Source organism: Portunus trituberculatus, chromosome 7 (assembly GCF_017591435.1).
Source record: "Portunus trituberculatus isolate SZX2019 chromosome 7, ASM1759143v1, whole genome shotgun sequence".
Classification (NCBI taxonomy): Eukaryota; Metazoa; Arthropoda; class Malacostraca; order Decapoda; family Portunidae; genus Portunus; species Portunus trituberculatus.
The window spans coordinates 3,981,010-4,005,369 of record NC_059261.1 but is presented as its reverse complement, the minus strand read 5'-3'; the positions used below and the strand labels follow the sequence as shown (position 1 = coordinate 4,005,369).

Below are 24,360 nucleotides of genomic sequence, written 5' to 3'. Positions count from 1 at the left end.
AACTCGCGTATACCAAAATCTTTAAACCTACTTAGTTAATTCCCCTGATTTATCACATGTCGCGTTTATCCCACACATGTAGTGCATTTCTCTCTTTTTTCACCCTATTATGTATCGTGCATTGACAAAACTAAATAAATTAATAGAATAAGAGAAGGATAGTAGTAGTAGTAGTGGTAGTAGTAGTAGTAGTAGTAGTAGCAGTAGTAGTAGTATCAGTAGCAGTGATAGCGATGTGACGAAAGGCACAAACCAAAACAAAGGAGGCTGGGAAAGAGGAGTAGAGTCAGCACCTCTCATTATATCAGCCCTTTGCCGCTCTTCTGTGCCTTCTTCTTCACTCCACGTCGAGCTGGGGCCTTTACCACTACCATGTGCCCGGACACCCTGCCCCAGGGCCGCCACGACGCCGTCCTTGGAGAGATAATGGAGCAGGAAGGCAATGATGTGCGGGCCTTCTTGAATGTTGTCTTCGGGTTCCTCTCTCGCCGCTGCCCGTAAGATAAGCAGGGTTGATGTGTTTGCCTTATTTCTCACCTCGTTCTTGTGTGTCAGTGGTGGTGGCTGTGCGTGTGTGTTGACGCGCTCTTTAAATAATTATTGGGGGTATGTGTATAGAAGAAGAGTAATGATAATAATTCTGTTCATTCCTGCCTTCTCTTCCTCGATTCAGTTTGTTGGTGTGTGTGTGTGTTTCACTGTTTGATCTGCTGCAGTCTCTGACGAGACAGCCAGACGTTACCCTACGGAACGAGCCTATCCGATCTTCGGATAGGCCTGAGACCAGGCACACACCACACACCGGGACAACTTGGTCACAACTCCTCGATTTACATCCCGTACCTACTCACTGCTAGGTGAACAGGGGCTACACGTCAAAGGAGACACACCCAAATATCTCCACCCCGCCGGGGAATCGAACCCCGGTCCTCTGGCTTGTGAAGCCAGCGCTCTAACCACTGAGCTACTGGGCGTGTGTGTGTGTGTGTGTGTGTGTTCCTCTCTAAGGTAATTAATTTCTATGATGCTCTATTTGAACAAAAAAATAAATATAAGAAAAAGACTTCATCCCTGTCTTCTCTTGCCTTGCTCAGTGTGTGTGTTCAATCATAACATGCATGTACCACAATGCTAACTTTCCACAACATTTGGCAGAGAAGAAGTGTTTGGCAGTGGTGGTGGTGGTGGTGGGCACATCGCAGGGCAGCACCTGGTGAATCAGTCCTTCTGCCGGTGGAGACAGCAATACCAGGAGCAGAGGGCAGAGGAGGAGCTACAGAAGGTTATGCTTAGGTGGGTCATGTGTGTTTGTATTGGTGGTGGTAATAAATCAAGTAGATCAATGTTAGGGTGGTGTGAATTAAAGAAAAAAATTACTTTTTTTTCTTCAAATTCAGTATTTTATCATGGTTTTTCTTTTCAAGCTTTCAATATTTTTACAGTGTACTCAAATTACATATTATCTACCAACATCTTTCTAGCTTTCTGTCTATCTATTCATCTATCTGTCTGTCTATTTTTTGTCCGTCTCGTTCCATATCTATCTATCTATCTGTGTGTGTGTGTTATTACTTAATTTTCTTACCAAATTGTATTTTTACAGAATTGAGTCAAGCTTGTAATGTCATTTAGGGTTACCTAATTTGTCCTATCAGTAGCTTGCTGTGACCAGCCTCTGAAATGAAGTTAAAAATGTACATTGAATTATTTAATTCATCTTGCATCTTCGAAATAACACCAGTCTCTATTGTGCATGCAACTAGCAATCATTAGTCATAGTAGTGTAGTAGGTAGTATCTTTAAGATGTATGGAAAAATGATAGAATTGAATACACTTTATCTTCATTTCATGGTGGTTTTGTACTTGGCCCGTTGTCGCAACCAGCTACTTGTATGATTTATTTACTTATCTTTTTATTGATTGATTTTATTTAATTATTCATTTGTTTTTTATGTAAGAGGTGAAAGTTGGCTAAGAGCAGCAAAAGGGCCCATTGAGATGCCAGTCCTGAAACAGAGTCAAGAGAGTTAGCCAGAAGGATGGTATAAATGTCCCTCTTCAATGAGTTCAGGTCACAGTAAGAAATGTCCTAATCTTTGTAACGTCTGCAGGGAGAAAGAGGGTGTTCCAGAGCCAGCAGTTGAAGAGGTGGTCAGTACCAGCAACCACATGGTAGAAGGAGTGGAGGAGAGCAGCACATCAGGAAGTAGCCCACTCCACTCCACCAGCCCTGGCCAGCCCATGTCCACACACAGACAGTGGGTACTGGAGAGAAGGGAGTGGTGTTGAACCGGTGGTTATATCTAAAGTACTGGCAGTTGTGATGATGATAATAATGAAGATGTATTTTGTTTAGTCTGTTCTTTTTGTACCTACTCTAGTTTGAATTAGGTTGTGTTTTTAATGATAGTGATGCTAAGAAGAGGGAGTGACATGTGTAGGCTTGTCTCAGCTTTACTCATTTCCTTGTGCATGTGAGTACTTTTTAATACTTTATACAATACAGACATGAAACTTACTTTATAGATTAGATCAAGATCTTATTAATAATAATATCTGCTCTGCTTTATCTTTTTTCATTCAATGCAGATAAGAAAGCTGTTCTAATAGTAATAGTTAGTAATAACTGATAGCATGTACAGCAGCCTTCAAGAATTTTAGTAGACATCACAGCAGGGTGAGGGCAACACACATTGGGTCATCACCACACAGCACACCAGGGAACACACACAAGATTAAAGTAATAGGGTGGGGAAAGTGTTGGCAACACTGCATGGGAGAAAAATACAAGGCATTTCTTGGCTAGCATTACCAACAGCTTTATCCTCATTACCATAACTCTGGGGACATTCCCTACTTCCAGATATCACCTTTGCTAACCATAGTGACATATTTAGACACAACTGTACTTTATTTAATTTTTCCATCCACTTTTTTCCCCTCTGCTGATATTAACACTTTGAAAAGAATTAATCTTTTGTGTTCTTAGGTAATGCCAGATATCACTTTAGCTAACCATAATGACATTCTTAGATACAACTATACTTTATCAATTTTTCAATTCACTTTTTCCCCTTTGCTGATCTTATCATTTGAGAAAAAAGAATATGTTCTTAGATAATACCAGATATCACTTTAGCTAACCATAATGACATTTTTAGACACAACTGTACTTTATTTAATCTTTCTATCCACTTTTTCATCTTTCCTGACCTTAACACTGGGAAAAAAGTGAATAAATCTGATGACTTTCCTGACACGTGCTTCATCCAGCAGGGGAGATGCGGGGAGCAAGGCCGGCAGCTGTGGGTACCTGGATACCACCAATGGGGCGGTGCTGGATGGCCTGGCATGGACCCAGAGCATAGATGACCTGGAGGTGCAGGTGGTGGTGCCTTCTGGTGTGACACGTGGCAAGCAGGTGAGGCAGGGTTGGTCAGTTGATGGATTGCCTTGGTGTGTGTCTGTGTGTGTGTGTGTGAGGAAGGCTCAATAATAATCTCTACAACTGATGATGATGATATACGTACAAACACTGCTGTTACATCACACACACACACACACACTGAGGCAGGAGTGATGGGTTAATGCATTCCCTTACTGTGTGTCTGTGTGTGTATGTGTGAGGAAGCTTCATTGATATTCTTTACAACTAAGATGATATACTACTGTCACATCACACACACACACACACACACACACCACGTAGTGCAGTGATTAGCATGCTCGACTCACAATCGAGAGGGCCGGGTTCGAATCCCGGCGCGGCGAGGCAAATGGGCAAGCCTCTTAATGTGTAGCTCCTGTTCACCTAGCAGTAAAAATAGGTACTGGATGTAATTTGAGGGGTTGTGGCCTTTCTTTCCCGGTGTGTGGAGTGTGTTGTGGTCTCAGTCCTACCCAAAGATCGGTCTATGAGCTCTGAGCTTGCTCCGTAATGGGGAAGACTGGCTGGGTGACCAGCTGGCGACCGAGGTGAATTACACACACACACACACACACACTCACTGAGGCAGGAGTGGTGGGTTAATGGATTGCCTTAGTGTATGTCTGTGTGTGTGTGTGTGAGAAAGATTCAGTGATAATCTCTACAACTAATGATGATGATATCCATACAAATACTACTATAACATCACACAAGCACACACACACATAGACACAGCAACAATATTAATGAAAATAATAATATATGCTTTGATTATTATTGTATTGCTTGCTGTGGCCAATAAACTCTAGTTTGAATTAGGTTGTGTTAGGTTAATAATTGTGTTAGTAATAACTGATAGCATGTACAGCAGCCTTCAAGAATTTTAGTAGACATCACAGCAGGGTGAGGGCAACACACACTGGGTCATCACCACACAGCACACCAGGGAACACACACAAGCTTAGAGTAACAGGGTGGGGAAAGTGTTGGCAATGCTGCATAAAAGAAACTTATTATGTGGAAGCAGTGGCATAGTGGATAAGGTGGTGAGCGTGGGATTGGGCAGACGTCCACATGTAGGTTTGAATCCCACCACATACTGCTTTGAAGCTGTCATTTGTGGAGTGGTTTAAAGTTAGCTACATGTCACCATGATACCCAGGTTCTAGGTGGTTACACCAAAGATGTGCTTGGGTGGTGAAATGGGCCCTAATATGGGTACCACTATAAATAAAATTGCCTGCCCCACTAATGGGCGGAAGCTGAGCAGCGCTTCCCACACATGTATGCTTACAGGCGCTATAGCCCATAACATAAAAAAAAAAGAAACTTTTTTATGTAGGAGGGGGCACCAGCTAAGGGCAGCTAAACTGTAATAAAAAGGCACACAGAGATGCCAGTCCCTGAACAGAATAAAAAACAGAGTAGAGAATTGAAGGGTAAGTGTGTTGAAACCTTCCCTCTGAAAAGTTCAAATCAAAGGAAGGTAAAAATACAGAATCAAGCAGGGAGTTCCAGACTGTACCAGAGAAAGAGATGAAGGATGAATGCTGGCCAACTCTTGCATTAGGGAGGCAGACAAAATAGGAGTGAGAGAAAGAAAAAAGTCTTGAACACTAAACTATCCATGTCTGTCTGTATTTATTCCTTGGTGTGGTCAATAAGCCAAGCCATCACTGTCTGTCACTGCACAGGTGAGGGTGGCAGTGAAGCAGAGCAGCCTGGCAGTGTCTGTGCAGGATGGAGGGTCAGCCTGGCGCACCCTACTGGACGGCACCCTGGCACACCCTGTGAGGGCTGAAGAGTGCCTGTGGTCACTAGTGTCTGCAGAACATGTGGCGGTATGATGTGCTCCTTAGTCAACACCACTCAGGCCTGTCATCACTGTATGCTTCAATGTCAACACCACTCAGGCCTGTCATCACCTTATGCTTCAATGTCAACACCACTCAGGCCTGTCATCACCTTATGCTTCCATGTCAACACCACTTACTCTCAGTCCTGTCATCACCTTATTCTTCATTGTCAACACCACTTACTCTCAGCCCTATCATCACCTTCTTTCTTGCTTCATTGTCAACACCACTTACTTTTAAAATTTTTGCTTTGATTCACTATGGTGTTTCCTAATCATTCTGGGGTGTTTCTCCTTGCTTTAGTCAACACCACACTCTCTCAGGCCTCTCACCACCACCACCACCACCACCACCACATACTTTTAACACTTTTCCTTTAAAATACTTTGATTTTTCCTACTATACATTTCAGCGGTGGACAAACGGTGTTTTTTGCAGATATCTCCTAAACGAATCGTTGGATGAGTATGATATTTCAACACACTACCTTGAACATCCGTTCATAATTTATGGTTAACATACCACAGTGCTATATGTGTTATGTGAGGAGTTTACTCGTGAAAAATAACACAAAGCCGACGAGTCATGTTGACGCATTCGAATGAAAGTGTGGTCCCCCCACACACCCACCCAAACCATTCCTAACCACTACTACGTCTCCCCCGTCTCGGAAGTTCTCGCCCTCTTTATCCCTCCTCTCCTCTCCCTAGCTCCTCGCCTCCCTCACTCCTGTGTCCCTCCCTACTTCTCCCACCACTGTATTTATACATTATAATGTTCTGTAAGTGTGTATGTATAGATATGATTATTAACGAGTATGGTACAATTTCATGAAGGCAAGAAGTGGTTCACGTTGATAATTACTGTACAACAGCACGTTTACGTGTAGTATATAGAAGAGCCATGTTTGCAGTCGTTATGGTCAACCATGTGAACATGATGTGCTGGAATTACCTGTGACCTGGACCTTCTACTGTTAGGAAAAGTTGATACTCTTATTACGTACTGTCTACCTATTGATCATAAAAAGTGGTCCAGTTTATATACAATATTATTTTCTTGTTAGATACGTTGCTTATTATTCAGCTATACGGCCATTAACAGCGGAATTAGCTATTGCTTTCACGGTCGTTTGACCCACTCTAGTTTTCATGTCCACATATACCAGCAATTGTATTAAATAATATAATTAATGTATGATATGTTACTTGTTACTTGTTACTTGAGGTGTTTGTTCAAGGCTCCGCTCCACTGCGAGGCAGCGCTCAGCAGAGCCTCCCTCAAAAGCAACTAGCATCTATAATTGTCTTTGATTTCCATGCCGTTAAAATCATAAACTTCCTTGAAGAAATATGTCTTCAATTTCTTTTTGAAGATATCGATCCTCACACAACCTTTGATATCACTTGCCAGTTTACTGTAAATCCTTGGTGTGCATCTTGCAAATACTCGACATCCCATGTCAAGGTTATTTCTTGGCTCATGTAGTCTGTATGGGTCTGCATCATGTTCCTTGGTATGTGCACAAATGTATGAGTGTCAGGGGTCATTTCTCTAATTTTCGCAGTATCATATTCACTCAGCCATGTTTCAGTCAAAGCAAGAATATCCAGATTCTCATCATTAATTAAAGTTCTGATTTCTATTGTCTTGTTTCCAACTGACTGGACATTTGATAAACCACATTTCAACATAGAGCTCACAGCATTAATAGCCATGATCTGTAGTATTTCTGATCCTGTCAATCTCACTTTCCAACACAGCATAACAACTATTATTCGCCGAGTGGTCAGTATTCTGTTTCTTAAACCTCACACAGTTTATGCATTTTTTCTCTGTAGATGTGCAATCCTTGGACTTGTGGTTGCCTGCACATTTAAAGCAAACGGGATGCTCACCAGTATAGGTATAATAGTTACATACTGACGTATGTAACTATTATACCTATACGTATGTAATTACAATAGGGAAAATAAAATCAAAGGTGGAAGGCTGATGGTGTGAATAAGGGGTGAAGAGGGAAGTGGGGAAGAGGGTCATGCGATACTGGGGTAGAGAAGGAGTGGTCTGGGGGTTCTTCAGGGTGGTGGTGGTGGTGGAAGGGTTAGACGAGTATCCCACACTCGTCCGATTCTGTATAACACCTTTGATATGATGACTGGATTAGGCGTAATATCACTCAGTAAACTCCTCACATAACACATATAGCACTGTGGTATGTTAACCATAAATTACGAACGGATGTTCAAGGTAGTGTGTTGAAATATCATACTCACCCAACGATTCGTTTAGGAGATATCTGCAAAAAACACCGTTTGTCCACCGCTGAAATGTATAGTAATTACTATTCATTCTATGGTGCACTGCCACCTCTGAGCTTTATACTGGCTAGAAATGGCTAAATCAGACTTTAATTCCCCCCCCTTTTTTTTTTTTCATGTAGCTTATTTGGATTTTGCTGTCTGTGGTGTGAAATGTTGCATGTTGAGGTGAGAGTCAACAATTAGTAAGTTTTCTTTTTACTGACAGTTTTTATTTTTTTGTATATATATTTTTTCTATATATATAAGTGAGATATGACTTTTTAATCTATAATGTTATTCAGAACCTACAGTGACTCATCAATGCTGCCACTAATACTCCTTAAAATCAGAGAAATTCAGCCTTTTTATATATAAGTGAATAATGACTTTTCATCTCTAATGCTATTTGGAACCTACAAAGACATCAATATTGCCACAAAATAAGACAAATTCAGCCTCACATGTCTGGAAAAAGGATTTAATAACACAAAGCCTCTCTAAACCAGACCATTCCACTTCACACACATATATATAAGATGGATCTAATGCCACAAAGACTATTAAAAACTATTCCTATCCCCTTATTGTCTTTAGGAAGTGGATTTAGTACCATAAAACCACTTAAAACCAGAAAATTTAATCTCCACATATCTAGAAGTTGTTCCAATTCCACAAAACCCTTGAACTAAAAGACACAGAAACCCTTTAAACTACAAAATTGAAACTCCACATACCTAGAAAATGTATCCAATTCTACAAAACCCCTTAAAACCAAACCATTTAAACTCTACATGCTGAGAAAGGGAATCTAACACCACAAAGAGAAACCCCCCTTCAACCAGATCCACTTGGAGAAGATTGAGGAGTGTTGGTGGGACCGTTTGCTGACCCAACACAATCCAATTGACCTGCAGAAGATCAGTGCAGAGAGGGAGTATGGATCACTGCCAGAGGAGGACAGGAGCAAGATACAGGAGATGATGTGGAGCAGGTGGCAGAAGGATCAGGGGAAGCCCACCTCGGACCAGCTGGTGAGAGAGAGAGAGAGAGAAAGGAGTGTGTGTGTGTGTGTGTGTGTGTGTGTGTGTGTGAGAGATGAGGAAGACAGTCATTACAGTAGTGTTGAATAAGAGAAGGAAGAGCAAATAAAGAGAATGAGTGTGTGTGTGTGTGTGTGTGTGTGTGTGTGTGTGTGTGTGTGTGTGTGATGATGAGAGGAAGAGAAAGACAGGAGTAAGTAAAACAGTAAGTAATATTAAACGAGAGAGAGAGAGAGAGAGAGAGAAGTGTGTGTCTATTAAAAATGACAAAGATATGTAGAGTTTGCAAGAGTACATTAAAACAGCAAGTGTACAGTATATGGTGCATCTGTATAGTAAACCAATGTACGTATGTATAAACCATCACACACTCCTTTGTGATCGAATGGCAGTGTTAGCCTGACATTAAATAGAAACTACACACATTGAACATCTAGTAGACAGACTTGCAGAACAATGACCTAGGAATATTAAAAGAATGCATGAACAAACAGACATGACACAAAAGACTTGCTATGGTAGTGAACTGGTGGAGGTGGAAAAAGGAGATTAAAAAGGGCCCCCTCTGTTAATCTGAAATAGGTAGTAGTAGTGGTGGTGGTGGTGTTAGGTGTTGATTTATGAATGTGTATAGAGATTTACTGAATTTATGGAGTATTTTTCTGTCTGCTTATATTGAAGGATCAGATATGGAGTTAGGTAAGGAAGGAAAATTATAGTGAGGTAATTAGTTAGAAAGAAATAGCAAAAAAAGAGAAAAAAATAGTGAGGAATGGAGTTTGGGTAGGGAGGAAAACTAGTGAGGCATTGAGTTTTGTAAAATGGTAAAGAAGACAAACAATTGATAGAGAATATTGTAGTGAATGTGAAGTTTTTGTTTTTTTTGGTTATTTTGAAGTATGAGGTGCATAAGTTGGTGTTACTAGTTAGCGGGGAAAACTATTGAAGCATTTAATGAACAGAATAGTGAAAAATAAGATATAAAGTTATATTGGTAAGAAATATTGCAGTAAATGTAAGGGTTTATATCTGGGTATATTGAAATGTGCATTGTATAAATCAGTGACATTGATTGAAGAGGAAAATATAGAAGCATTTGATGGATTGAATAATAAAATAGAAAAAAAAAGTAGAGAATATAGCAGTGGATGTAAGATACTGTATTGCTGGGTATAGTGAAATAGTTAAAGAAATCAGTGTCATTAATGAGAGAGAGAGAGAGAGCAGAATGGTATAGAAAAGAAGTATATTACTGTCAAGGAACGTGGTTGTGAAGGACAGGTGAGTATTTCTGTGTGATAGAGGAGTGAATGGTGGGGTGGAAAGGGTCGTGAAAAATAGCTGGTGGTGGTGCAGGGTGGATGAGGAATGGCAAATGGATAGTTTGTAGGTCACGGCTGCGTGCTTGTGAAAAAGAGCGACAAAACGGTGAAAAGTTATTAACAAGACCCATATGTATTGTAGTAGGAGTGTTGTAGCACATGTGAGTGTATATTTAATTCATAGATGGAATGTATTGACGTACAGGATATCATGAAGTGCCAAAGAATACCACCGTAGTACATGATATTACATCGTTTTAACATAATGACCAAACAAAAATACTTTTAAAGCGATACATTTTATAATTCCACGGCAGTGTACCTGATGCACCAAAAAACTACATAATATGAAAACTTATGAGTGTTACAGCCGAACAAAAATCCCGACCAAACAGTATATACCATTACTACTTCACGTGGCTCCAGAGTGTACCTAATAACTGAAAGCGACGCACCTAATGTTATCATGTCACGGCAGTGTAGCGCATCCCGCCAGCTGGTGTGAGCACTTGGGCTGGGCTGTGGGTGTTATCAGTGTTCCCAAATGTCTCCTGACAGAGTATCTTGTCTCTCCGCAGCGGATGGAGTCTGTGCTGCGCGAGGCGTGGACAGCGGAGGGCTCACCTTTCCAGGGGCAGCCCTTTGATCCGTCATCTGTCACCGTGGTGGGGGGGCAAGGCTTCGGCGCCTCTTGAATGGGGCGGCGCAGTTGACTCTCTCTCTTTGTGTAGTAGGAGTTTTAAATAAAGGTAGCTGGTTTTCCCCGCTTCCCAGAACTGCTGCAGCTGCGAAGCGCTTCTATGTATCTGTGACGTGTCTACCTTGTAAGTTGTAATGAACGTAAAACAATGATGAATGTGTGAATGCATATAGAAGAATGTACCGAGAAAGATTTTATATAAATGAAAGTATATGGAAAGTTTCTTATTTCATCCCGTGGTGTAAGTTATGGGGAAGTAGGTCATGGAGGGCGGCGGCGGGGTGCATGTGCGTGGGTGGCGGCGGTGGTGTTGGTGGGAACACCGCGGCATGGCGAGTGTGGTGGAGGCAGGGCAGTGTGGCGGAGGCTGGAGGGGCGTGGCTGGCCAGGCTGCATCACTGGCCTGTGTGTGTCAGGCCACGCCACTGTACAGACGCCGGCGAGGGCTGCGGCGGTGGCGTCGTCAGTAGGGTGGCAGGCGCGGCGCCGCTGCCACCTCGCCTCGCCTCGCCAGCTGCGTAGTGACTGGCGGGCGGCAGGCGTGTGGCGGGGCGTGCGCCGCCTGCTGCACTGCCGCGGCCAGGCCGGCAATAATGTCAGTGGCCAGCCAGCAGGGTCCGGCAGCCCCGACAGTGGCAGCAGCAGCGGCAGCCTCGGCGGGGCCTGGCGGGGCGGCCACAGGGGCGGTGCGCGGGGCGCGCGGCAGCTGTCAGGGGTTTGAACGCGGCGGGGCATGCCGGGAGCGTGACGTCAGCGGTGCACGCGCGTGCGCAGTTCAGTGTGCTGGCGAGGCTGGGACCATTAAGATGGCGGCCAGTAACAGCCTGGACGAGGTGTTGTGTGCAGACGTTGATCCGAGTGCCGTCGCCGCCATTGTCGGGCCCCTGGACACCCCGCGGGCCGCCGCAGCCAAAACCGCGGCGCACCAACCACTGAACGGCAGTGCCAATGGCGGTATAAGTAACAATGCCGCGGTGCTAGTGGAAGGCAGAACAAACTGCGGTAAAATAGGGGTCAGAGGCCCGGCGGTGAGCGGGGGGAAGGTGGTGGTGTCTGGCGTGGGCGCCGTGCAGGCTGGTGGCGGCCAGGGCGCGGGGGCCGCGGGGGGGCTGCAGGGGGGAGCCGCCCTGCAGGCGGGCGGCGAGCAGCAGCAGCAGCAGGCAGGCAGCAGCAAGGGCGCCGCGGGCGGCAGGCCGGTCTATGGGGTGGTCCCCACGCCCATGACAGGCGCCCAAGGCACGCAGGTGGTGAACGGGGGCGTGAGCGGGACGGGCACAGGCGCGGCGCCCCAGGGGAGCCTGCAGAGCCAGCTGGCCCTGAAGGGGCTTACCAAGGTGGTGACGGCGGCGGGGCAAGCGGCGGTGATCATGTCCAAGCCCGGCACCGTGACCGCCGTGGCGTCCAGCGGGCAGGCGGGGGCGGTGCCCCTACCGCAGAGCATGCAGATTCTCAACATGCGGCCCGGCCAGACCATCAAGACCACGCAGGGCACCACCATCACGCCGCGCATGATCCTAAACCAGGCGCAGGTCCTGCCCGCCGGCATCAGGCCTGGCCAGCCCGGGGTGAGTGCCTTGCCTGCCCTGGCACTGCTTTGGTCCACACACTCCAGCAGCCCCTTGTGTGTCTACCAGCCAGGCAGGGACATCTTTGTTGCAGCACAGTGTTAGCCTGCCTTGTGGGGTGATAAGGCCCTGGCTGTGGTATCATCACTGGCAGGCTGGATGCCACTGGGCAGCAGAGCCTAAGCAGCAGTGCAGCGATGGGCCGGCCTGTGTTGCAGATAGGGAGGCAGCGGCTGTGTGGAGGTGTTGTGGCCCAGGGCAGTGCACAGGCTTCACTACTGTTAGATAATAATGCATCATAACACTGCTTGCATTCCAGGATGTATGCACTGCACCAGTGTGGTCCCCAGCCTACGCTGATGTTGGTGTGCCCTGTAACAATTGGCCAGCAGGCTGTGGTGACGGGTCAGGTTTAGCTCTGCTGTACACTTGCCAGGTTCACAGTGCAAGCTCCTGTGTAGTGAACCTTTGAGTGTTCAGCTGAGTAGTGGTGCCGAGCCCTGCGTCACTCATTGGTCCACTCGCCATGTTCACTACTTCATGTAACTTGTTGACGGGGGATGAAGCGATTGTTACCTTGAATATGAGAAGTAAATACTGTAATTCACTGAAGAAATTTGTAAGGCACTGTTACTGCTTATGTGTGAAAGTTAGATCTGAGAGACGCCTGTGTGATGTGTGAATTGTTGCAACGTGTTGTAAAAATGCAGAGTTTAAGCTTAGTAAAGGTAGATGGGAAAGAATTGGAGTTCATATACTGATAGATCAATAAATTACACTCATTGGGGAGCTGTGAGATGAAGACTTAGACAAAGAGCTGAATGAAAATGACAGATGGGAGTTCTTTGCAGCTTGCTTTACTTTCTCGCATTGTCAGATTTTTATGAATGTGAACAGAGTATGAGGGAAAGAGGGGAAAGAGAGCGTAGTGTGTGTGGATAGGAGTGAATGTAGGGCAGTACTGGAGTGGGAGAGAGTAGTTGGAGAGAGAGAGAGAGAGAATTAGAGCATGGATGGATTGGAGGAGTACAGAGTCAAGTTAGTTATATTATTTAAAGTTCCTATCATGATTGATTTTTTCCCTGAGTATTGATGGTATATTATGTAGCACTTTATAATTGGTGGTTAACTGACATAATTATTATTATTATTATTATATGTAGCTTGCCAATGAATTAGTGGGTTTTCATGTTAGTAATGTTTATGTTGAGGTGAATAAGGTTGAAGCTCAGGTGTGGGTGAGTGATCTCCAGGTGTACGATGAAAAGTTTTATACCTTTGCTGGTCTCTCTCTCTCTCTCTCTCTCTCTCTCTCTCTCTCTCTCTCTCTCTCTCTCTCTCTCTCTCTCTCTCTCTCTCTCTCTCTCTCTCTCTCTCTCTCTGTCACACACTTTTTTTTCCTTTTTAAATTTCCATATAGAACATTATTGTACAGAATTTCTCTCTCTCTCTCTCTCTCTCTCTCTCTCTCTCTCTCTCTCTCTCTCTCTCTCTCTCTCTCTCTCTCTCTCTTTGTGATAGCATACACACTGCTTTGCATGTACACATTCTAGTCTCACCTGTAACATTGCTCCCTGGCTGATCTCTCTACCTCTACCTGGCTGTCCTTGCACTCTTTATTGGCCTTATTTACCTGCATAGACTAGTAGAGGAGTTAAGGACAATATTTTGAGGCATTTCAGGGTTTTAACTCAAATTTTTCATAAGGTCTAGTTTGTCGTTAGGTTTTCAAGGATGTTTTTTTTTTATGGTTCTCTAGCTTAACAGGTTCTAGTGGGTGTTATTGTAGTTTTTTTTTTTTTTTTTAGGTTCTGATGATAGTTTGGCTGGGTTTAGTGGAAGTTTTTTTTTACATTTTCAGGTTGTTAGTAATGATTTGATTGTTTATATTGGAAATTATTAGGGCGTTTCAAGTGTTTTCAAGATTCTAGTGATAGTTTGGAAAGCTTTTGTAGAAATTATTTGGGTTTTGAAGTGCTTTTAGTATTCCAGTGATAATTTAACTTGCTCTAGTTGAAGTTATTATTTTTTCAAAAGTGTTTTCAGTACTGTCTCGATGGTTTGACAAGCTCTAGTGGAAGTTTTTAAGAATTTTTAGTGTTTTAAGGCTGCTGTGATGGTTTGACAAGCTCTAGTGGAGGTTTTTAATGTTTCCAAGTGTTTTCAAGAGTGTTTTGATGGTTTAGCGCACACTAGTAGAAGTTATTAAGATTTCTTAGTGTTTTAAGGATGCTTTGATGGTTTGACAAGCTTTAGTGGAAGTTATTAAGGTTTTTTAGTGTTTTCAAGAAGGTTTTGAGGTCTTTTAGTGTTGTCAAAACTGCTTTGGTGGTTTGACAAGCTCTGGTGGAAGTCTAAGGTTTCCAAGTGTTTTGAAGGTTCAGGTGATGGTTTGGCAAGGTTCATGAGGGAGACACCCCATGAGAGCCTTAGTGTTTTGGTGGTGGTCTTTGTTGTCATGTTGCTGTCATGTTTGCTGTCATTGTGCCAAGTCTTTGTCAGGGAAACTCATGTAAACTTCACTGCCATCAAAATGTGAATGAGAGTAAAAGGGGACAAAGGAAATAAGTGGAATGGATAACTCAGTGTGAGTGATGTGATGTATTTATTTAATATGTAGATTTTTTGTGACAATTAAGTGTTTTTGATATTGTCATTATTTGTTACTTCACATCCATCAGAGTGTGAGCAAGGAAGTGATGAAGCAAGATGAGTGGATTAGATGACCCAATGTGGACAATTTATGTTTTTGTATGAATTGATGAGGACAAGTCAGTATTTTCACTCGTTAATTTATTCGTTTGTGATCTTCAAGAAAAACTCTTCCTTCAAAATAAGAACGGGAAAAAGTGACCAAGCAAAGTAAATGTAATGGATAACTCAATGTGGATGATCCGATTTGGTTTTTATGAATTTATGAGAATAGTTTAGTGTTATTATTTGTTACTTCACGTCCATCAAAATGTGAGCGAGGAAAGTGATGAAGCAAAATGAATGGAATAGAGGACTCAATGTGGATGATTAATATATTTTTGTAAGAATTCATGAGGACAACTTAATATTTTCACTCATTTATTTATTTATTCTTGTGTGATCTTTAAAAAAAAAATTCTTGTCCGTCAAAATATGAGAAAAAAGTGACCAAACAAAGTGAATGTAATGGGTAACTCAGTGTGGATGATCCGATATGATTTTTACGATTTTACGAGGGAAAATCAGTATATTCGCTATTATTATCTTCATTATTATTCATTATTGCTCCTACACTAGGGAATATTGATACAAACCTTTGCTTAACCTTACCTGTCATCTAATTAGTTTTTGTATGGTTTTATGAGACCAATCAAGTGTTTTCGCTTTCATTATTATGCATTACTGTTCTTACGGCTATAAATCTATAGAAACCTTTACTTACCTTACCTGTTATCTAATTTGTTTATATGAGACCAATTAAGTGTTTTCGCTGTTATTAGTTTCATTATTATTCATTACTGTTTTTCCTATACCTGACTTCATAGCAACCTTTATGTATGTGTTATAGATTATAGAGTTAGGAAATGTATATGTTTAGGGAGCTCTTTATAGAATTAAGGATAGTTTATTTTGTAGGAGGGAAAAGATGAGTAAGGGCAACATAGAAGTAAAAGGCCCACTTAAGTTTGAGACTAGCTAAGTGTTTTTGCTATTGTTATTTTCATTGTTATTCATTACTGCTCTTACTACACCTGGCAATCTATATAGAAACCTTGACTTACCTTACCTGTTATCTAATTCAGTTTTGTATGATTTTTTGAGACCAGTTAAGTGTTTTTGCTATTGTTATTTTCATTGTTTTTCAGTACTGCTCTTGCTATACCTGGCAATCTACATAGAAACCTTGACTTACCTTATCTGTTATCTAATTCAGTTGTGTATGATTTTATGAGACCAATCAATATATTTTTTTTCTATTGTTATTTTCATTATTATTCATTACTGTTCTTATTACACCTGGCAATCTTCATAGAAACCTTGACTTACCTTACCTATGAATTTATTGGTTTTGTGTAAGATTTTATGAGACCAATTAAGTGTTTTTGCTATTATTATTGTTATTATTCATTACTGTTCCTTCTACTCTAATGAATATTGGTAGTTACCTTCACTAACCTAACCTTTTATCAAATTTGTTTTTCGATGATTTTATGAGACCAATTTTTCAAGATTTTTTATATTTATTTATTTATTTATTTATTTATTTATTTTTGCTAACTCTCGGAACTGCAAGGGAACTGACAACTTAGTGGGCCTTTATTTTCTTGTTTTATGTTCCCCTTGGCCAGCTTTCCCTTCTTACATGGGAAAAAAATAAGCATTTTGCAATTTTCCTTATTCATTAGTGTTCATTGTTCTCTTGGGAATATTGCGAGCAACCTTTACTTTTCTTATCTGTCGCTTTGGATGTCTCTCTTGTTTACACTCCCATCTACTCCCCCTGCCTCTCCTGCTTTCATTTATTTTGTTTATCTCATTTTTATTATTTATTTATTTTATTTTTATTTTTATTTTTATTTTTTTTTTATTTTTTTTTAGTGTAGCCAAAGTCACTGTTATTCAGCATTTTTCTTCTCCCTTGCTCTTTTCTTCTTCTCTTCCTCTTCCTCTCTATTATATGATCTCTAATGCTACTAACTTCTTCCTTCCTAACTGCCTCCTCCTCCTCTCTTCTCTCCTCTCCTCTCCTCTCCTCTCTCCTTTGTTCTTCTCTCCTCTCTCTCCTTTCCTCTCCTCTCCTCTCCTCTCCTCTCTTCTCCTCTCCTCTCCTCTCCTCTCCTCTCTCTCTCCTCTCCTCTCCTCTCCCTCCCTCTCCTCTCCTCTCCTCTCCTCTCCTCTCCTCCTCCTCCTCTCTTTTCCTCTCCTCTTCTCTCTTTTCCTTTCCTCTTCTGTCCTCTCTCCTCTCCTCTCCTCTCCTCTCTCCTTTGTTCTTCTCTCCTCCTCTCCTCTCCTCTCCTCTCCTCTCCTCTCCTCTCCTCTCCTCTCCTCTCTTTTCCTCTCCTCTCCTCTCTCCTTTGTTCTTCTCTGCTCTCTCTCCTCTCGTCTCTTTCCTCTCCTCTCTCTCCTTTGTTCTTCTCTCTCTCTCTCCTCTCTCTCCTCTCCTCTTCTTTCCTCTCCTCTCCTTTCCTCTCCTCTCCTCTCCTTTCCTTTCCTTTCCTCTCCTCTCCTCTCCTCTTCTCTCCTCTCCTCCTCCTCCTCCTCCTCCTCCTCCTCCTCCTCCTCCTCCTCCTCCTCCTCCTCCTCCTCCTCCTCACTGTTTCCCCCTTAGTACTTTTCTTTCTCTTTCCCCTCTGCTACACTTCCCCTTGTTTGAGTCAGTGCTGAGTACTGACCAACTGTGGCTGATTGGCTGGCTACAAGAAAATGGTGTAAAAATATAGGTAATTAGTAGAAATAATGATGTGTACAGTGAACCTTGGTAAACAATAATGATTTAATGGTGAGATAGTGAGAAAGTACCTTGTCATTATTATCTCCATTATGTCGTCTATCTTTATTTTCTCTCAATTCGCTGGTTAATATATTGTTGGTTTCCCTTCGCCAGGTTAGTCTTTGTTTTTCTATTAATTTGCCTTTTTTATTTATTTTTTTTTTTTTTATTTTTTTATTGCGGTGTTTTGTGGTCTGTCTATATTTTCTCTCAATTCGCTGGTTAATTTATCGTTGTTTTCCCTTCACTGGGTTAGTCTGTTTTTCTATTGCCAATTTTTTTTTTTTTTTTTTTATTTTTTTTTTTTTTTTTTTTTTTTTTTTTTATTTTGTCATCTATCTATATTTTCTCTCAGTTCGCTGGTTAATATATTGTTGTTTTCCCTTTGTTGGTTAATCTAGTTTTTCTTTTAATTCGCCGAGGGTTTTTGCATTGCGGTGTTTTGTGGTCAATAGTAACAGTAATGTTTTGTCATCTATCTATATTTTTTTCAGTTCGGTGGGTTAGTCTATTTTTCTTTTAATTCGCCAAGTTTTTTTTTTATTGCGGTATTTTGCAGTCAGTAGCACAATAATCTCCCTTGTGTTCATCCATGCCATGTCCTCCTCTGGTCCTTCCGCTGGTCTTGTGTTCTCTGTGCACTTCCCACTCTCCCCAGGTCTCTTTCTACTGGTCTCCTTTGTCATTTCCCTCACATTATTCTTAGAGCTATTGCCTTTCACTGGTGGCCTTGTTCTGTTATTCTCCACACTCCATCTGGCCTTCCTACTGACCTTGTCCTGTCCTCCATACACTAAACACTCCAAGTTCTTTCAGTCTTTTATCTGATCTCCTTGTCATGGTATTCTGGCTCTCCTACTGATTTTGTCCTGTTCTTCATACACTATTCGTTCTTATTCATTCTTGCAACTGGTCTCCTTGTCCTTTTATCTTTCACACTTCATCTTGTCTTCCCACTGATATTGTTCTGACCTCCATGTACTTATCTTTGCTAGTTCTTTCAGTCTTTCATCTGGTTTCCTTCTCTTGTTATTCTCCTCACTCCATCTGGCTCGCTTACTGATCTTGTCCAGTCCTCCATACACCATTTCTAGTTACATTGTCTGTCATCCTGTGTCCTTATCCTGTTCTCCTCTACACTCCATCTGGTCTTCCTATTTATCTTGTCCTGTCCTCCATACACTCACCATTTCTAGTGCTTCAGTCTTTTATCTGGTGTCCTTATCCTGTTCTTCTCTGCACTCCACCCCCTGGCCTTCCTATTGATCTTGTCCTGTCCTCCACTCACTCACCATTCCTAATTCTTCATTCTTTCATCTGGTTTCCATGTCCTGTTATTTTCCACACTCCTGGCTTTCCTACTGATTTTGGTTCATATTCAGAAACGCTTTGCTCTCTCACTACGCCTATTTTCCAAAGCCACAGAGATGATTAGCGGGGTTTTCAAGTGTGTTTTTCCAGCTAACAATGTAGAAATCTTGTCGCTCTGCCTCTAGAATTGTAAAAGATACCTTAAAAACTTGTGTAAATTTGAATAACGCCTTTGAGAACACGAGCCCTTGTCTTGTCCTTACTTATTTCATTTCTAGTTCAATCTGTCATCTGGTCACTTGTCACGTCTTCCTCCCTTCATTCCTAGTTCTGTAGTCTTCCACTCATCTTGTCTTGTTCTCCCCACTTCTACCAATCTTATCCTGTCCCTCTCCATCTCCAGGCCTTTTCAATCTTTCATCTGGTCTCTTGTCATGTCCTCCTCACTCTTTCCTTAGTTCTTTAGTCTTCCACTGGTCTTGTCTTATTCTTTCCACTTCTACCAATCTTATCCTGTCCTCTCCATCTCCAGGCCTTTTCAATCTTTCATCTGGTCTCATCCTGTCCTCATTCCATTCTTAGTTCTATAGTCTTCCACTGGTCTTGTCTTGTTCTCTTCCATTTCTAATTTTATCATATTCTGTCCCTCTCCATCTCCAGACATAATAGTAGGTTCATTTGCTGTTTCACCATGCCACACAACTGATTAATTTACTCCAGGACTAAAATATGTGGAGAATGCTAAGGAGTTTTGCAGTAAATGGCTTGCACTGCTTGGTTAAGGGATATAGGGCTGTTATGGAGACCTAGGGGGATGTGCCTGTAGGGGTCATATTCTCTAACACCTCTGCGTAAGTAAGTGAAGTAATGATGGTGGTGTTAATAATTCTTGTAGTGTTTTGTAGCCGTGGAGAACTTAAAATGATAATAATGGTGATAATTTTGCTAGTAGTGTTTTGTAGCAGTGGAAAGCTTCAGTAAAGTAATAATAATAGTAGTAATAATTCTGCTAGTGTTTCGTAGTAATGGGAAAGTAAAAATGATGATGGTGCTGATAATTCTTGTGTTTTATAGCAGTGGGAAATCAAGTACAATGATAATGGTGATAATTCTTCATGTGTTTTATAACAATGGGAAAATTAAGAAAGATAATTATGATATTGATAATAATTTTAATCACTCCAGTCTTTTAAATTAAGGGGTGAGTGGCTTGACAATATGAAGCCTGCCTAACCACATGTGACCAAGCAGCACAATATTGTATGGTGATGATGTGGTGTCGAGTTTCTCAGGCCTCACCGTGCAGGGCTGCCAACCCGTGCCACCATACCAAACTTGATATCCCAACTGTGTCTCATTGTATATGTAACTTTTAAAAGATACTTTAGGTAAATATATGCTTGTTATGGTGAAAGATCAAGAATGTTAAATATCGCCAGCTGTGTCAGATTGTTTACGTAATTTTTAAGATACTTGTGGGAAGTATTGTTTGTTTGTTATGGTAAAAGGTAATGAATGTCAAATATTGTCAATGAATGTCAAATCTCACTAACTGTGTCTGATAGCTAGTATGGTATTTTTTAAAAGACACACAGCTCCTTCAGTACCTTGACGCATTTCCATATTCATTTTGGTTTCTATTTGGTGATTTCATACAGCTTCAGAAACTCATGTGATTATTAGAATAGTGAGGACTGTGGCCATTAATCTTCTGACTTCTATAGACCCTAATGTAAATAAAATTGTCTAGTCTCGCCAAAAATTCATGATGAAAATTTGTTCCAGTACTGAAGAGGTGAAGGGTGACGTATGTTTGTTATAGTAAAAGATTATGGAGTTAGGAAATGTATGTGTTTAGGGAGCTCTCTGTATAGAATTAAGGATGGATATTTTATTATGTAAGAGGGAAAAAGCTGACTAAGGGCAACATAAAACAGAGAAAAAGGCCACTTAGTCACCAGCTCCCATGCCTGTCTGAGAGATTTAGCCAAAAAAAAAAAAGGTGGGGGGAGGATAAATGTCTTGAAACCTCTCTCTTAAGCATAGTCAAGTCATAGGAGGAAATAGAGAAGCAGGCAGGAGTTCCAGAGTTTCCAGAGAAAGCGATAAATGACTGAGAGTACTGGTTAAGGTGTCTAGATATCATACAGCTATCTATAATTAAAAACATCAGTGAGAGGTACTTTTTAAAGTGGCTAGATATCATACAGCTATCTAAAATTAAAAACATCAGTGAGAGGTACTTTTTAAAGTGTCTAGATATCATACAGCCACCTATTAAATAAAAACATTAGTGAGAGGTACTTTACATGTATCTCTGGTTGAATAGGTAAGGCAGCAAGGTACAGTATATTTGTGATTGAAGAGGGTTAGAGGAGGCAGCAGAGGGTTTTACAGGTGTCAGTGTTTGAAGTTAGTTTAGGCAAGTGTCCTTTACTTTGGGTTAGAAATAGTTTAGACAGTTAGATACTTTATATTTTGTGTGGTTAGAAATAATTTAGACAGGTAGATACTGTACATTTTGTCTGATATATTTGGGTTAGGTTAAAGTTTTGGTTAATGCAGATGAAATGTAGATATGTAAAGCTTAACCCTTTCAGTACTGAGACACATTCTTACCTGGTTTTATGTGTGATTACATTTTATATACATTACGAAAGGTCTATAGAGGTGAGAAAATTAATAGCCACAGTCTTTGCTATTTTAATCCCCACATAAGTTTCAAAAGCTGTATGAATTCACCAAATAGTAACCAGAATGAGTATGGAAATGTGTCCTGGTACTGAAGGGGTTAAATGAAATAATAATGGTAGTAATCCTTGCATGTGTCTATGATGAGCCTTGTGTTTGTATTTTTTTTATTTTTCATCTTTATTTTATTTATTTTTTTTTTTATGTTTTGAAAGGGAAAAAATATTGATTGGCTTTTATTGTGTGTGTGTGTGTGTGTGTGTGTGTGTGTGTGTGTGAAAGCTTCCCATAATGTCTTTCAGTTAATGGTTTGTTGCATTTTTTTATTTATTTATTTTCTATTTAATTTTTTTTTTTTTTTTTTATGATTATTTTATATCCTTATTTTGTTCATTTATTTATTTGATAACAGTTATATAGTTTTTATTTGAGGTTTTATTTATTTATTTATTTTTTTTTATTCATTTATTTTTTTTCCACAAACTTAGCTAGGCTTCTTTCCCCGTCACACACTTTGCTAGATTGTTTTTCATTCTGTTTATTTTGCAAGATATATTCACATTTTACTTATTTTACTAGACTTTTTCCCTCTGACATACTCTGGCACTCTTCATTCCCAGTATTTCAGTGAATCGTAGCATGTTAGAGAGAGAGGGCCAAATTACTACCACAAGAACCACATTATATCACATTATCAACTGAACATGGTGGAATCTTATCCCTTCAGTACTGAAGGGGTTAAATGAAATAATAATGGTAGTAATCCTTGCATGTGTCTATGATGAGCCTTGTGTTTGTATTTTTTTTATTTTTCATCTTTATTTTATTTATTTATTTTTTTTTTATGTTTTGAAAGGGAAAAAATATTGATTGGCTTTTATTGTGTGTGTGTGTGTGTGTGTGTGTGTGTGTGTGTGTGTGTGTGTGTGTGAAAGCTTCCCATAATGTCTTTCAGTTAATGGTTTGTTGCATTTTTTTATTTATTTATTTTCTATTTAATTTTTTTTTTTTTTTTTATGATTATTTTATATCCTTATTTTGTTCATTTATTTATTTGATAACAGTTATATAGTTTTTATTTGAGGTTTTATTTATTTATTTATTTTTTTTTATTCATTTATTTTTTTTCCACAAACTTAGCTAGGCTTCTTTCCCCGTCACACACTTTGCTAGATTGTTTTTCATTCTGTTTATTTTGCAAGATATATTCACATTTTACTTATTTTACTAGACTTTTTCCCTCTGACATACTCTGGCACTCTTCATTCCCAGTATTTCAGTGAATCGTAGCATGTTAGAGAGAGAGGGCCAAATTACTACCACAAGAACCACATTATATCACATTATCAACTGAACATGGTGGAATCTTATCCCTTCAGTACTGAGACACATTTTTAACATTTTTACCTTAAGATTTGTGTATGATTAGACCATTTTATTGACATTAGGAAGGGTCTATGAAGTCAGAAGATTAATGGCCACAGTCTTCACTAATTTAATCTCCCACATAAGTTTCTGAAGCTGTATAAAATGACCAAATAATAAGCAGAATGAATATGGAAAAGTGTCCTGGTGCAGAAGGGGTTAATCACTTTTCTTTCTCTTGCAGACATTTGTAAAGATTTCACACATTGGTCTCATTGTAAATTGTAGTTGCATATTAAAGAGAGAGAGAGAGAAAAAAAAACTAACCTAACCTAACTTTCAAGCCCTTTACTAACACTACCTTTCATCATTTACAGCAAATCACGCTAGGGCCTCTGCAGGGTCTTCCTCCAGGGGCACAGGGTCACTTACTGGTGAAGACAGAGAACGGACAGCTGCAGTTATTGAGGGTAAACACAGCGACTGCCACTCCTGGTCCCCTCCCGGCAGCCGTCACCACCACCACCACCCTGCAGCAGCCCGCCAATGCAGCGTACCGTTTCCAGGCCCCTCAAGTTAGTGCACCACCATACCATTTACTTTAGCATCCTTTAATGCACTGTTACCTCTTCCAGACCCTCAGGCTAAGTGTTGGTGCTGTGTTGTGGTGTTGTGGTGCCATGCTAGGTCTGGTTGTACGAGTTATGGCAGCTACTTGGTCCCACAGTGTTTAGTCATGGGGTTTTTTAGTCACAAGTACAAGTTTTGGTTAGTTTCCTTAGCCCTAGTTAGTTTCAGTCTTTGTTTTGTTAGTTCCAGATTTTTTTATTATTATTATTATTTTATTTATTTTTTTTTTTTTTTTTTAGGCCTTATGAGTTTCAGATTCTTTTGTTCAGTGTTTCCAGTCATGATTAGTTTCCAGAGTTTAGTTTGTCCTTTTTTTTTTTTCGCCAGAATGTTTTTTTTCTTAGTTTTCATGCCGTACTTGAGTTTCATAGTGTTGTTATTAGTTTCCAGTCATGTGTTCCAGTTTTGATTAGTTTCCAGAGCCACAGTTAGTTCCAGTCTGTTTTGTTAGTTCCAGAGCATTTTGTGTTAGTTTTCAGGCATTACTAAGTTCCAGAGTGTTTATTCATTTATTTACAGGGTTTTTTTTTATCCGTTTCCAGAGCCATAGTTAGTTCCAGTCTTTGTTTTGTTAGTTCCAGAATGTTTTTAGTTAGTTTTCAGTTCTTATTGAGGTCCAGAGTGTTGAGTTACCAGTTTCCAGTCATGAGTTCCTGTTTTTTATCAGTTTCCAGAGTCATAATTA

At 40.7% G+C, this 24,360-nt stretch overlaps 2 protein-coding genes across 9 annotated transcripts in view; both read left to right on the top strand.

The window, feature by feature from the left end:
• Nucleotides 1-200: 200 nt before the first annotated feature.
• Nucleotides 201-10,864, top strand: LOC123498487 (nudC domain-containing protein 3-like). 2 transcript variants are annotated; one of them, XM_045245626.1, is made up of 7 exons: nucleotides 201-497; nucleotides 1,156-1,293; nucleotides 2,113-2,259; nucleotides 3,275-3,422; nucleotides 5,123-5,269; nucleotides 8,430-8,618; nucleotides 10,528-10,864. In XM_045245626.1, exons 1-7 carry the CDS (start codon nucleotides 373-375, stop codon nucleotides 10,642-10,644), a joined length of 1,011 nt encoding a protein of 336 aa, XP_045101561.1. In that variant the 5' UTR covers nucleotides 201-372; the 3' UTR covers nucleotides 10,645-10,864. The 2 variants fall into 2 exon arrangements, with proteins under 2 accessions (XP_045101561.1, XP_045101571.1); XM_045245636.1 differs by having other exon boundaries at nucleotides 202-497; nucleotides 3,278-3,422.
• The window catches only part of LOC123498459 (transcription initiation factor TFIID subunit 4-like), a 50,102-nt gene continuing 36,605 nt past the window's right edge, over nucleotides 10,864-24,360 (top strand). For 4 of the 7 annotated variants that reach the window (XR_006672688.1, XR_006672687.1, XR_006672686.1 and 1 more), the window contains exons 1-2: nucleotides 10,987-12,214; nucleotides 23,423-23,620. Coding sequence is in view for 4 of the 7 variants with exons in the window: in XM_045245565.1 (XP_045101500.1) it covers nucleotides 11,243-12,214; nucleotides 23,423-23,620 (1,170 nt within the window). In the remaining 3 variants the exon portion in view is untranslated. Of the gene's footprint in view, nucleotides 12,215-23,422; nucleotides 23,621-24,360 lie in introns of all 7 variants that reach the window. The other 3 variants (XM_045245597.1, XM_045245587.1, XM_045245580.1) reach the window with 1 other exon arrangement.